The sequence below is a fragment of the Neolamprologus multifasciatus genome, chromosome 7, assembly GCF_963576455.1.
Source record: "Neolamprologus multifasciatus chromosome 7, fNeoMul1.2, whole genome shotgun sequence".
Lineage (NCBI taxonomy): Eukaryota > Metazoa > Chordata > Actinopteri > Cichliformes > Cichlidae > Neolamprologus > Neolamprologus multifasciatus.
In genome coordinates this window covers 41,505,719-41,520,983 of record NC_140445.1, presented here as the reverse complement: position 1 = coordinate 41,520,983, position 15,265 = coordinate 41,505,719, and the positions used below count along the sequence as shown (strand labels likewise).

General features: G+C 38.6%; 1 protein-coding gene across 1 annotated transcript in view; it reads left to right on the top strand.

Moving 5' to 3' along the window:
• carmil2 (capping protein regulator and myosin 1 linker 2) overlaps positions 1 to 15,265 on the top strand; it is a 65,068-nt gene that overhangs the window by 37,331 nt on the left and 12,472 nt on the right. The window contains exon 32 of the mRNA XM_085167392.1: positions 13,533 to 13,636. Coding sequence (XP_085023518.1) covers positions 13,533 to 13,636 — 104 coding nt within the window. The remainder of the gene's footprint in view (positions 1 to 13,532; positions 13,637 to 15,265) is intronic.

Here is a 15,265-nt window from a genome sequence, read left to right as displayed (position 1 = left end):
ATTGTGTCTTCTTTTGTTCTTTTTTTTTTACTTTATACGAAGCTGCACATGGGCTGTTTTGTAGATATTATTGAAAAATGGTGGGTTTTTTGTTTTGTTTTTTTTTACAATATTATTGGTTTTGTAAAGCCATTTTCACTCTGCATTGCAGCTCTGAACAATGTTAGAGATTATTTCAAGGAGAAAAAAATGCAACTGGTCCAACACGTGTGGATTGGAAATCTTCAGCAATTTAGGCTACGTCCACAGGTACACGGGTATTTTTGAAAACGGAGATTTTGGATCATGTGGATGCTATGTTTGCCAGTTATTTTGGTAGCTTGGACTCTTGATGAGTCAGTGATTTATAGTAGTTAGTCATTTGCAGGAAAATGATATAGCAAACATCACAAATACACTGGATCTGTTTTTAATCACTCGAATGTCTTCTAGTTTTTCAAAATGGGATTGCTCTCGTATTATCTTAAGAATAAACAACAGAATTGCATTTTTTGCATTTTCAATAATTAATCTGTTATTTATTTAGTACCAATTCACATCACAGAAAATTTAACATAGTACGGTCAAGACAACAGCATTAAACAGAGAAATCCAATGATGCTCTGTGAGGAAGCAGGTGGCAACTCGAGAGAGGGCAGCTACAGAGAGGATGAAGCACAAACTACAGTGTACACATGCATGAGGTAGGGGAGAGATGCGTAGTGCATCTTGGGAGAGCTTTAGGTCTAACTGAGGGGTTACTGGTGGTATCCCTTTTTTTTTATCAAAAATTTACAAACCAAGGTTGTCTGTCTCCCAAACCAAACGGAGGCTTTGGGAAACAAACAGGAAGGAAAGGAAAGGAAGGAGGAAATCTGAAGGCCCTATCTCCTTTTCTACTTTTGCAAAGCTAGAAACAACAAGCAAGGCTGCACTCTATTGGGATAATGTGGTACTATGAGCTCTTTAATGTATGATGGAGCTTGGTCATTAAGAGCTTAGTATGTGAGGAGAAGGATTTTGAATTCTTATTTTTACAGGAAGTTAATGTAGACTGTGACGTGTTCTGTTAGTACTTTCACTGCAGCATTTTGGATGGTCTCTGTTCAGAGACGTATAGCGCATCCTAGTTATAAAAATGAAATAATTTAGCCTAAAAACACAAAGTATTTTTAGCATCATTCTGTGACAGAATACTTCTTATTTTGACAATATTGCTGTTGACAGATGGTAGTCCTGGAGGCCGTCCTTTATGTCTGAGTAAGTGAAAACCCCCCCAAAACTGTATACTTCCCCAGAGCAGTGCTAGATGACCAGGTGATGCCATATAAAATAAAATATATTCTCATTGTGGCCCCGTTTGGGCCATTTTTTTTGTTTTTGTCTTAATTCACACATCAAAAATTAAAGGTCACCAAAATGTTGTGATCAGATAGCTCAAAATGGCGTTAAAGCTGAAAGTTTTTAAACTTTTCCCTCCAACCAGGCTGAACCGATTTAATCTGGCACTGTAAAAACAAAACTACAGTAATGCTACAAAGTAAGCCTTGATTTTTCGTTTCAATCCAGTCACAATGAGAACAGTTAGGGCAGCAAGTGTGTCAAAAACATTATGTTCAGATCTGAGAATTTTTTTGTTTTGTTGTTGTTCACTGTCCATATAACTCTCCCCATTTCTTTTGTTTATTAGTCAGGTTTTTAAAGTGATTTTTTAATAGTAACATAATTAATCACTAATTTGCCTTCACTCTCCAAAGTAACTTTTACTGACATTGTACTTAAACTATTTTGTCAGTTGTTTGTTTTGTGTTAGTAGAAGATCTGGTTTTTCCCAGATCTTTTACACCTGGATAATGAATCCTGTTGTCTGTATGTTTAGTAATTTATTTCTAATTCTTTAATTTGCACACATTAACACAATAATAAAAGATAAATCAGTTAGCTAGTATTTATTTTGAAAACGTAGCACATGCTATTTAACTAATTCAGTCAGATAAATTTCAACTGATTCCAGTGAATTGCCTGAAATTTACAGTTTGAGATTAAATAGAAAAAGACTTTTTGAATAACAAAAAGAGTCTTCTTCCAGCTATATGAAGTGAAAAGCTCTCCTGCTATGCAGTGTACCATATGCCAGTTTGCTAAGAGGTGGCAAAAATGTAGGCTAGTATAACTAACATCTGAAAAGTTAGCAAAAATAAAAAAACATAAAAATCTATCTTTCTATCTATATATATGCGTGTATGCGTGTGTGTGTGTGTGTGTGTGTGTGTGTGTGTGTGTGTGTGTGTGTGTGAAGCAGCATACCTGACGATGTTTCAAGATTACCTGAAACATCCTGGTCCAGCCAAGCCTAAAGGTTATAGTTATATCCTACAACTATAACCTTTACCAAACATTTTAAGCCTAATCTTTAAAGTAGAGAGCATGTCTGTGTCTTGATTCCCAACCAGGAGCTGGTTCAACAGAATAGGTTCTGATAGCTCTGCCTCCCATTCTTGTTCTGGAAAGTGTAGGAACCACAAGCCTGTATTCTCAGAGTGAAGTGTTAGGAGAAGACTTTTGAGTTCCTTCTCCTCACATACCTGCAATATGTTTGTGGACCATAACAACTATAACAGGTGGACCTAACGTCTGAAAAGCAAAGACAAAAAGTGGAAGTGCCCAAAACCTGTGTGAAAATGGTAATTGACTCCCTTATGTTGTAACCACAGTGAACACTTTCTTGATAAGCTTGATGCTCCATTCATTATGACCCAAAACTAGCAGTTAAGTGCATTTTGTAAGTTATTCTATTCTAAGTCAGTCAAAATATGTTGTCTTTCAAGATGGGCTCTTTACAATCTCTATCTGTCTCTTTGGAATTGATTTTACCCAGTGACTGTCAGCAAGCTTGAGAAGCCATTTGTCAATCAATTAGGGAACAAGCATTTTTCCCTAGTGACTGCAGGTTGCCAGGGAGTCACCAACCAGTCTCTAGGCCTGTGGAACTGAGGCCTAAGGTTTTGTATTTGCTGCTGTTGATGCTAACATCATTCCCAGAATACAACGCTGTCCACAGTATATTATGGTATTTTATAGAAAAGAGTAAATATTGCCCAGTACACACTGTTTACTGTAATATCAGTATAATTTTAATGGGAAACGATGTGCTGCTATTCGGTTTGACTGTTTTCTTACAGGAATTTGTTTTCTGTATTCTGTCAGACAGCTTTTGTAGCTCATCTTGAGCCTGTGGGGATAGGCTTGGCTATTTACAGATACAGGACATGCATTTGATATTATATTGTCTTTCTTGCCTTTGACAAATTTTATATTTGTGGCAGCACGTATAGAAAAGTATTTTTAGGATTATGATTTTGATACACCATCTGCCTCAGAATAATGAACTGATGCTGTTAGTAAAAGAAAAGGTTTTTTTGTTGCATAACAAAATCTCTTTGTGCAGCTAGAAGCATCTGTCTTACACAGGTTCTCAATATCATCATGCTCAAGTGATTCAGCATAAAACACTTATTAAACCATGAAGAAGTGACACAGTTCCAAAGTCTATTCAGGAGCCAAAATGAGGTCCTGTGTACTATAACCATTATTGACAGCATTATTGCTGCTTACACCCTAGATCCCCATCATCCATGATGGCCCTAAAGTCAGTCCTTGAAGGCAAATATCTGGGGGTTAAAACCAGGTCCTACCAGTTTTTACTACCAATGTCCTACTAGTTTGTTTGTCTTGGAGACAAATTGCATCAATGAAAGTACTGTCTCCATAACAATGGGAGTTATTAAGTTATTTTTATGAAGATAATTGTTAAGTAAGAATGATAACAGATGGCTAGGACACAAGGCATAGAAGGATCTGGCACATGGAAGACCTCCCACTGTATGTATATTGGTAGCAGAGAGGTAGAAGCATGTCAGTTGATCCAGAAATGTCACAACACGGCTGTAGGCCGATAGCAAAACTGGACTCAAATGCAGAGAACCACAGCAGAGATGGCAAGAATTGTTTACAGTGTTTATTGAAAAAGCAGAGACTAGTATGTGGCAAAGTGAGACGTGGATTAGACAGGAGCATGGCGTGGGTGGCGTAGTAGCGTGGCCGTGGGTCAATAAGGGAAAACTGGGAATTTACAGGATCAACTGAAGCAAAGCGGGCTGAGAAAAAAGGGGAAGGGTGTTAGGATGATGGTGGAGTGAAGGATGCTTGGAGAAGGTGAGTATTACTGGTATAGCTTACTTATAGCCAGGGTGGAGTTTGGCTTTAAGGAAAAGGCGGCGAGAATCCAGGTGAGTAATGGTAAAGGCTGACCTGAGTTCCACTGCATTTGAGATGGTGAGAGATGGCTGGAGGGCAGGCATGTGGAGTTCAGAGAACGTTCCGGAATGGAGAGGTTTTCCAAGAAGAACTGGAGCTGAAGGAAACTGGCATGGAAGGTCCAGGTGAACTGTGGCACAGGAAAACAAGGTAAACAAAAAACAAGAGACAAGAGCATGGAACTTGGAGCAGATTACCAACTTGAGGTAGTTGACGAAGTGGCGGTGAAGGAGAGTCTGTGTGGAGCTTAAATCCTCAACCTGAGGACCAGCTCCAGGTGTGCGGGACTACAGGAGAGATGATGGCTCCATCCAGGGGTGGAGACCAAGGAAACTCAGAAGCCTCATGGAATTTTCCAGCCATTCCCCCAGATCATGACAAGGAAGGTGGCAAAGTGATTTAGGACAAGAGTGGTACCTTTGGAAAATCTGTATTATCATATTATTATTGTCAGATGCATATTATCCACTGAAATGCACCTATCAAATAAAGCAAGGAGGGAATTTGGAGGTAAAAAAGAGCCCACTCAAGAGGTTTGGAATAAACTGTGTATAAAAGAGAGAGAGAGAGAGAGAGCTTTTGTGGCAGTGTACCATGAGAGTACCATGCTAGCAGGGAGTACAATGAGACAGGTGGCTTAAAAGAAGTGGCAACAAATGAAAGAAAGGATCATTATTTTTCTCCGGCTGATAAGAAAAAATGGATAGAGATAAATGATACTTTTGTCCAGGAAAACCTTCCTTTGTAATGGCTTTGGTACGCTTATATATTATTCCAGGCATAATTGTAGGCTCACAATCTCGATTTAGTTTGTAGTTTGGGCATCGTTTGGTGAATACAGCTACCACGTTGACAGCTCAGCCTTTTTTCTACTTGACCTTAAGCATTTTTGAAATTCAGTCCATAAAAGGTTTTCCTTTTAATAATGTGTCCATTGTTGAGTGCGGGTGAGAGTTGCTGTGTGAATGTATGTGAGAATAGGTTAATGGGATGTAGTTGGAAACGCACTTTGAGTGCTCAGTAAGATTAGAAGCATGAAATATAAGTAAAAGTCTGTTTATTTATGCACAGACTTCTCCATAATCTACATTTCCACACACTAAGAGATTCACATGAACAGTTTTGCTCTAGAGCGTGTGGCACGAAAATAGCTTTGCTGTTGTTTACGATGAATGTTGTTATTATGTAGGTGCAGTGTTGGGAAGCATAGGGGCTGTAAGGGCAACCTACTTTGACCTCACTTTAAAATTTTATAAAAATAATAAACTATGATGAAGTGGTGTCCATTCATGCGGTCACAGTTTCACAGATAAACTTTGTCCACCATAGATTTAATTATTAAATCTATATACTGGGACACCATTATAGGGTGCACAGCAACCTACTTTTAACCATATGTACATGGTGCACTCATAGACAAATGTAATCACAATTAAAAAGAGCAAACAATACACGCTTTAAACTGTATAATGTACATAGAAGAAGATAAGTTTTAGAAATGGGTATAAGTGAGTTATTGAACTCACCACATCTTACCCTTATAAACGACCTTGAATGCTGTGTTATCAAGGACATAGTTCTTGTCTGATAGTGCTCTTAGTTAACACACAGGTGCTCTTTTTTTTGCTCCTGACTGATAGCTCCATATTCAGTATCCTTAGTCCAGTATAGCCACTATTCCTCTTCTACACAAGTCCAAACCATCTCAGCTGTGCCTTTGTCTCCAAACCTGCTCAACCTGAGCTGTCTTTCTGATGTATTCATTTGTAATCCTGTCTCCTGGTCACTCCCAATGAATACTTAAGCATCTTCACCTCTGCCACCTCCAGATATGCCTGCTGTGTTTTTGTTAGTGCCACTGCCTCCGAACAATATATCATAGCATGTGAACTTTACCTTTCACTCTTGCTGCTATCTTTCTCTCACAAATCGCCCCTGACACTTGTCTCCGCTCACGCTACCCTGCCTGCACTCTCTTCTTCAGTTCTCCTGTCCACTGTCCGTTGCTTGTCCACTTGTTTAAACTCATTCACCTACTACTTGTATCTTCATGTGGAAAGCTGACCTCTGGTGATAGGATTACAGCTAAAAACTAGCCCAAGGTGTTGCAAAAGTTAAAAAAAACCAATCACTTCTTAGGTCAGATGATCCTAGCTGTTCCAAGTTAACTGTTCCTCATTGCAATAGGAAAGTGGACATTATATGTTTGAGCCTAACAGCTGTGAAGAGGAAGGGAAGTTAGCAAACTCAGCTTTAAAAAAAAAACGACAGTTTTTATTTCCACTCTTTCTTTATTCTCCCCGTAAATAGGGTCAAGGTCACACCAAATGCCAAAATCAGTAAAAACCACACATTTTTATAGATTGTCTTCAAACTTCACAACAATACACTTTGGGGGACACGAGTACCCATGTTGGTTAATCATTTGACTTTCATCTTCATTGTTAATGCCCAAAGTCAAAGTTGTCCTTGAAAAACCATATTGAGTAATATATCATATGAAAGGGCATGGCGAGAGCTGTATTACACACTTTTTATTTTTTCAATGCGACTCCCTATGACATCACAATAATGCCATAAAGTCTGACAAAATCACACATTCAACTTCACCTACAATGAGGGAGTACACGACAACGAACAGAGCGAGATCCAGAGTGTATATACACAGAAGGTTATTTAAGGATAATGGACACACCTGGGGAACACAGCTGAACAGAATTATAATTAGAAAAACTGAACATCACACACATGAGACAAGAGACTATCAAAAGAAAACAAGAAGTAACACACACTGAGACTCAGTTGAAGACATGAACTTGACACTGAGACATGGAGACGTGACAGACTGGGCAGAACAGAGGGATGAACACAGGGAGAGGACTACAGACGTGTTAATTAGACCAGACAGGGAACATAGACAGAGACAGAACACAGAGAGACATAACAGATATGGGGATATGACTGGAGACAGAAAGGATAATACAACATGAGGGCACTCACATAATAACATCAAGAAATCTAAATTAGAAATAGAAATAATGAAAACTCAGCGGCACTGGGAAAAACAGAGCTCAAGATTAACTAATACAGAAAACTAATGAAAATCCCTTAATTTCAAAACAAAGAATCACAAGACAAGAACAAACTCAAACTACTGGGTCAAAGACCAAGACCCAGGACCGTGACAGTATCTTAAATCTCGAGTTTTTACAGACCAAACCAGAGATTTCAGCCAGTTCTGCTCCAGTCATATAGATAAAGATAATAAAAAACACCATTTTAGTACGTAATGCTTCAAGGTCTTAGGTTGAACATAATAAAACATTAAAGTTTTGTTATGTCCCTTTACCGCTGAAGAGAGTTGGACTCTCTAAGTGCTCTTGGTGACTTCTGTATTTATTTGTATTATGGACTAATTTATTTTCATTTGACTTATTTATCTTACTTGCCATAGAGTTTATACCTTTTGTCCAAATTTTATGCCATTTTTTTAAAATTATGTTTACTTTTCTTTTTGATTCTGAACTATTTTTTATTATTATTTATTATTTATTTATTATTACATGTTTCAGATCATCAAAGAAATGTAAATATTAGACAAAGACAACATAAGGAAACACAAAATGCAGTTTCTAAATGAAGGTGAAATAGGACCTGCCTGACAAAATGGAGTAGACCAAAAGATCCTCAAAAGTCAGACTTGATGCTGTGATTGAAGGAAATTCAGCAAATGAGAAACAAAGGAATGGAGAGCTCTTGGTCATTAAAAGTTTATAAAGCCATTTCTAAAGTTGTGGGACTCCAGCCAACAGTGAGAGCCATTATTTACAAATGGTGAAAACACAAAACAGTGATGAGCCTTCCCTGAAGTAGCCAGCCAAGCAAAATGACCTCAAGAGCTCATTGATGACTCGTCCAGGAGGTCACAAAAGGCCCCAGAACAACACCTAAAGAACTGCAGGCCTCACTTGCCTCAGTTAAGGTCAGTGTCATGACTCCACCATAAGAAAGAGATGGAAAAAAATGGCCTGCATGCCACAGTTCTAATAGTAAGACCACTGCTGAGCAAAAGGAACATAAAGCGTTGCCTCAGTCTCACCAGAAAACATCTTTATGATCTCTAAGACTTTTGGGAAAATACTCTAACAAGACAAAAGTTAAACTTTTTGGAAGGTGTGTGTCCCGTTACATCTGGCGTAAAAGTAACAGCATTTCAGAAAAGGAACATCATACCAACAGTAAAATATGGTGGTGGTGGTGTGATGGTCTGGGGCTGTTTTGCTGCCTCAGGACCTGAAGACTTGCTGTGGTAAACAGAGAATTCTGCTGTCTATCAAAACATCCGGAAAGAGAATTTCCGGCCACCTGTTCATGACCTCAAGCAAAAACGCACTTGGGTTCTGCACCAGGATCTGCAGCATCCAAAACACACCAGCCAGTCCACTGCTGAATGGCTTAAGACAAACAAAATGAAGACTGAGAGAGGACTATTCAAAGTCTTGATCTGAATCTGATTGAGATGCTGTGGCATGAACTTAAGCAGGTGGTTCATGCACAAAAACCTTCCAGGGTGGCCAAATTACAACAATTCTGCAAAGATGAGTGGGTCAAAATTTCTCCACAGCGCTGTAAATGACACATTGCCAGTTATCACAAACGCTTGCAGTTCTTGCTGTTAAGGGTGGCTCAAACCAGCACTTTTTCACACAGGTTTTCACACCTTAATTTAGAAACTACATTTTGTGTTTACTTGTGTTATCTTTTTCTAATACATCTGAGTAGGTACTAGGGCTGCCACAAACTATTATTTTGATAATCGACTAGTCACCGATTAGTTAACCGGAGTATATTCTCGAGCATCTCACACTTCTGATAATCAGTTGTCTGCTTGATGTTTATTCAGCTGTGTAAAAACTATAACTTTAATCTCAGCCAAACCGATTTACTCAGCAACAAATAAAATACTGAAAAAAGCCAAACAATAACATTTTTAAGTTATCTAAGTGACTTATATATCTTTAACCTGAGTAGCGAAAGACAGTGGTGGGTTTGAAAACGATTTGCCGGGAGTCCGGTGTTCTCACGGGCTCTAATGAGCCTTGCCCCTGGCTAGAGCTGGTGGGTAACAGACGTCTCCGAAAATGTCAGAGCGCTTTTGAAAATATGTGGTGTCTTGATAAACTGAGCAGATATTTGAAGTTTACACAGCTACATTCTCGCCTGAAAATATGTTAAACATTTATTTTGTGACCCAGAAAGAAAAATAAGAGTAATATTAAAACTAACTAGCTGCTGCCATTGTTGGAAACTGAGCTGGACTGCACTATGAATTCTGGGATAGGTTGGGCCACGAATTATACACCGACCCATCCTTCAAATCTGGGAAAATGAAGGCCGCATTTGTCGGAGTCTTCGAATTTGGACAGTCTTCGTCGTGTTGCTGTAACGTAATCGGGCTACAAATGCTGCCACAGGAGGATGCGGTTCCTGAATTTGGACACAGCTACTATACCAGACACAGCTTCTTCTTCTTCGGGGTTTAACGGCAGCTGGCATCCTTGTACATGCAGTGCTGCCATCTTCTGTTTCAGTCCGTTATTACACTCTTAAATCCTACTAATCCTGCGTCTTTTGGGATCTTACAAAGCTTCAAACGATGCGTCGACTATTAAATTAGTCGTCGACGATTTTGATAGTCGACATAATCGTGACTAGTCGACTTAGTAGGTACTAATGGAAAAGAGGCTAAAAGCGCCCTCTGCTTCCAGATTTCATTGGAACAGGACTGTTGGAGACCCTTACCAAAGTCCCTGATGAAACAACTATTAAAATTTGTAAATTCCAGGAATCTTTGCAACCATTTTTGGGGGGATGAGAATGTCTTCCATTCATCTCTCTCTATGATGTGGACCACTATGTGCTCTGGAGATCCAGCCTGTAAAGATAGTGGCTCTTGTAGCAGCTCAAAAGCAGAAGAAAAAAATGTCAAAGGGTAGCTGCTTTATGGTTATCTGATTCAAATCTCTGAAATCTGTATAGTGACGGAGGGTCTCGGCCTTGTTCTCCACAAAGAAGAGTCCAGCTTCAAGGGGAAGACAATAGATGGATAATTCCTGCTGCCAAGGAGTCATAAATGTAATTCTCCATTTCCTTGCATTTGGCCTTTGAGAGGTTGTAGACGCGACTAGTAGGTAAAGTAAAGCGCTAGGTCATTTTAGAAGACCTCCCCAAGGTAATTGGATGGAACAGTGAATAGGTCAAGAGTCTGAAACTTGACCCTAGGAGACACTTCACCTGTGGGAGAAGGAGATTGTAGACACATGTCATGGGAGTGGAGACTTGATTACTTTTTGGGAAGCCCAGTGAATTAGGAGATTGTGTTTTAGCCAAGAACCAACAGAGTCTCAAAAGCATCAAAAATATGCAAACATACATACTCAATGTGATTGCTGGAGAGGATTAGGCATACATGAATCCGTCGCTTCCAGGAAGCCACCTCTGGCAGGCGAATTGATAGTATTTATCCAACTCACTGGATTTTAGCTGTTGGGATAGATTTCTCAAGCTGTTTTGTGGGAGGAGGTGGAGGCATGCAAAGCTGGAGGGGAGGGGGCAAAGACAAATGAGCAGAAACTGGTTTACCATTACATGTCCATGCTCTTTTTGGGTGGGGGTGTGCCACCCCACGTTCTCCCTCTGGACACACCCCTGCACTACATTAAGCTACTATTAGCCAAAATGCTACTTTTCAGCTTTGTTGTTAGGCAGTGAATTATGCTTCGATTGTAACAGTGTAGCTTATAGGTCTAAAAAATTTTCATTGAAATCCAGCTGCTTTTCTGTTGTACTCGTGCAGCATAACTAATGGGAGTGTATTTTTTATAAGGTAATCCTTTGCTATGTGCTGCCACATGTACAATGTACAGAAAGAACAATGTTAAATTAAATTTTCAACATGGAAGGGATTAGAAAAAGACTTTGTTTTAACACTGCTGCAATCCTACTATTGTAAGTATTTTTTTGTGCAGAGTGGGCTTGACCTAGTTAGAATTTGAGCTGTCCTGAAGTGCAGCTTGTTATTGCACAGTTCACAGCAAATGTAAGAACGGTCTATTTCAAAACTCAACAGAATAGGTGAAATGTGTGGAGTGAATAGTCATGTTAGATTACAATAGGAATGCACAGTGATTCCATAGTTGTATTTTAATCAAGACTACATGAACTGCACTAAAGTTAGAATATATGGGAAATTAAAAGAATGCATTTCAAGACTGTTGAATAGGATGAGGAACTTACAGCAGTGTGCTAATGTACTGAATGTTTCTTTAAGACAGTACTTTCATTTCATACAACATGGTAGGATTTCCCTTTATAATCCTTATAATTACAGTAACAATATCAAAGTAGGAGGAACAGAAGCTCTTTGCAAAATTATACTCTTTTAGTTAAGAAAGAAATTAATGCAGAGTTAAAAGGTGAATAAAAAGAGAAAAAAGGGACTAGGACATGATACGAATTCAGGGACCTACACACAGGAAAAGAAAAGTAGCAATACGGGACCTATAATTGACATGGGATGTCAATGAAATTTAGTGACTAATAGCAATGACAAAGGAGTTTGGTTGATACTGAGTTTAATTTAACTCAATTTTGATGCGATGTTTTGATACGACTTCTATCAGAGAGAAGAAAACCATTGATTGAATATGACAGTGTGGTAAATACAGTACATGGTCACCTACATGACAATGCACAATGAACAAATCTCTTACATGTGGCTCACAGTGAACAGCATTTCTCTGTCTGGCTCCATCATACTCCAGATAAATTCACTTCACCCTTTAGCTAGACTTTGAAACAAACAGGTGATGATCTGATTGGTTTATGGGAAAACTGAAGATTTTAAAAAATAATTTAAAGAGCAGAATAACCCTTGATTGTCAAACTGCATGTACAGTGAAATTGTGGGAATTGGGCAGTGTTTCCAGAAACGCGACAATACCGGGTTGATGCGTGGAGCGAACGGAAGAAGTGCTTAATATGCTGCCCTCGAATTGGCGCCTATCAGATATTACAGTGATAAGAACACTTGATCTTAGCCAAAAGGCTGACAACTGATAAAAGCTGCAAAAGTATACAAAAAGAGATACATTCGATGTTCACTGTTTCCAGTGTTTGTTTGTTTGGGGTTCTTTTTGTCATTTAATTCAAAATGTAAGCTTTTATATAGTCTATATTAATTCCACAGAAAGTCAGCACCGTTGACAGATGGCAATCCCTGCTGGAAGTCAGTATGTCCATAAAGCTTGTCAGCAGATGGGAGCATGAAGTGGTCTAAATATCCTGGTAGATAGTTGTGTTGATTTTGGATATAAAAACAGTATTGACCAACCACCACCAACACCAGCAGACAACATGGCACTCCAAATCATCGTAGGCTTTGGAAATGTTACACTGAACTTAAAACCTCTTGGATTCGGTGCCTCTCCACTCGTATTCCACACTCTAGCAGCATGATTTCTAAGTCAAACCCAGGTAAAGATGCTTCTCATGTTGCCTATGGTTCAGGAGTGGCCTGATACTTGGATTGTAAAAGTTGTAACCCCTTTCCTAAAGACATCTGTGCATAGATGCTCTTGATGCTCTGACAGCAGCCTCAGTCCACTACTTGTGAAGCTCTCCCACACACACTCACATCAATAGTAATGTTCAATTTAGAATCACAACCCAGTGACTCACAATCCAGTGACATGCAGGCCTGTCCTGCATGTCACTGGACTGTAAGAGAAACCTAGAGGGTTTCCAGGGAAGTGATAACATGCAAACTGCACAGAGGAATGCCCCAGCCAACGTGAAGGTTTGAACGAGGAGGCAACTTTGCTAAGCCCGCTCGCTGTCCGCTCCACCCCAGGCTCTGTGTGTCTGCATTTAGTGGTCAGATGGAGGCAGTGTACAGATTATGTGCAACAACCAGTCTGTGGAAAGTCCACATGAAAGATACGGCTTGACTTTCCTAGTATTTGTTAGCTTACTTCATTTCTAACAGAAAATGTGTTTGTTTGTTTTTTAGCTAACACATTATTGATGTGCCACTAGGTGGCAACAAAAATGATCCTTTTTTTTTACAAGGCTTCAAATCCCTGGTGTCTGTCTGACAGTGAGGAGAATGAAAATGCAAGCACAGCTACACACAATGCATGGTTTGCATACTGTACATTATATTGTATTGCTTACAGGAGGCGGTGTCAAAGGTGGAGAATGAAGCTAGTGAGGAGATGGGCAGAGTGGATGAAGGAGTGGAGGAGTTCTTCACCAAAAAAATCATCCCTGACTATGCACTGTGAGTTGACCTAACACACACACACACATGCACAAGAAATGCATTACTCTTCACCAATTATTAACTTGAACTTAAATTTGAACTACTTAATTTTCAGCAGTATATCGTATACTGTCAAATTTAGTATTGCTGAAAAATTTGTTTAAATTCTGTTTTACGGTCAACAATGTTAATTTGGCTATTACCAAAATGCAGTGCTCAACTGGAGTTATGATGATGATGATCAGGATAAATGAGTAGAGATCAAAGAAAGTCAACCAGATGAAATACACAATTATGCTACAAGATTTTTAAGAAAAAATGTAGTTATTCCTCAAGCCAAAACTAATTTTTTGAAACTCTCTGTTATATTTAGATCATCTTTTAAGTGTAACAAACTGCTTTATGCAATTAGAGAACTAGCTACTATTTGTAATAAAAAAAAATTTAAAGTCCATTTACACAGTTTTGAATTATTGTAAATATTGTAAGAGGGCAATGCTGTGACCTGTTTTTGATTCGTCTGTATTGTGCCTCAATGTTATTGATATTTGCATGCTGATATTTTTACAATTGTAAAACCTTACTGTGGATGTAAGAGCCAAATCATGTGGACATCTTTGCATCTGCTTTATTGTGTAATGTTTTATTAGATTATACTTGATGACTTGGACCCCAGGAAGACTAGCAACCACTACTGTGGCTTCCTTATATATAATTAAATACATAAATAAATACATTGACCTGAGTCAGATACAAACATACAACCATGCATATACACACACAACATTTCACACACACAGTATTTGTACATGAATACCAGACACCACATGTGATGACTGAGGTGTACACACAGTTTTCTGGAGCTGAATGAAAGGATAAGGAGGAGATTAAATAAAAGTTATTATGACAACCCGAGGTTATTAGCTTTATGACAGTTTTCCTTATTGTGTTGTTTTTTCAGTCAACAAATTTCAACAAGAAAATTAGTATTAAACAGACTGTAAACTGAATTTCAAAAATTTAAATTCTCCAAATCTTTAAATTCTCTATATTGACATTCTAGGTAATATATTCCTAAGACATATAGCTGGCTTACAGGTACAGACGATCAGTGACCCTATAAATGTTATAAGCTGCACACTAACAGCTCTTTAGTCTGCATGAAGTGCTGCTCCTTGAGCTTGGACTAATGCTGCCAATGTTGTTTGTTTCCCTATTACTCACGCTAGGCACCCACTGCACACAGTATTGTCATAACATCACAAAGTTGAATGTTTTTAAAGCTGTTTTCAGGACTATACCTTCCATGATCCCCTCCACTTCACAATATCATCAAACTATGTTTTTTGCTATTGTTTTGATTAGATCATTGGTATTTAAATTCTAGAGACAATTGTGAGGACAACCTGTCAGAAAAGAGAAAAGAGGAAAAAAAACCCTTTGAATCCCAAGTCAGGGAACTATGGCTGTTTATTTTTCATCCTTTGATAATCTCAAACCTGACTCAGTAGACATTTTGTTCTACTACAGAGATTACATATAATTACAATGTTGTAACACAGAAAATATTCATCTGACTCCCATACGAACACTATGGGCAGTAATGACGAAGTCATAGTGTAAGCACACATGATTATTTTATAGATG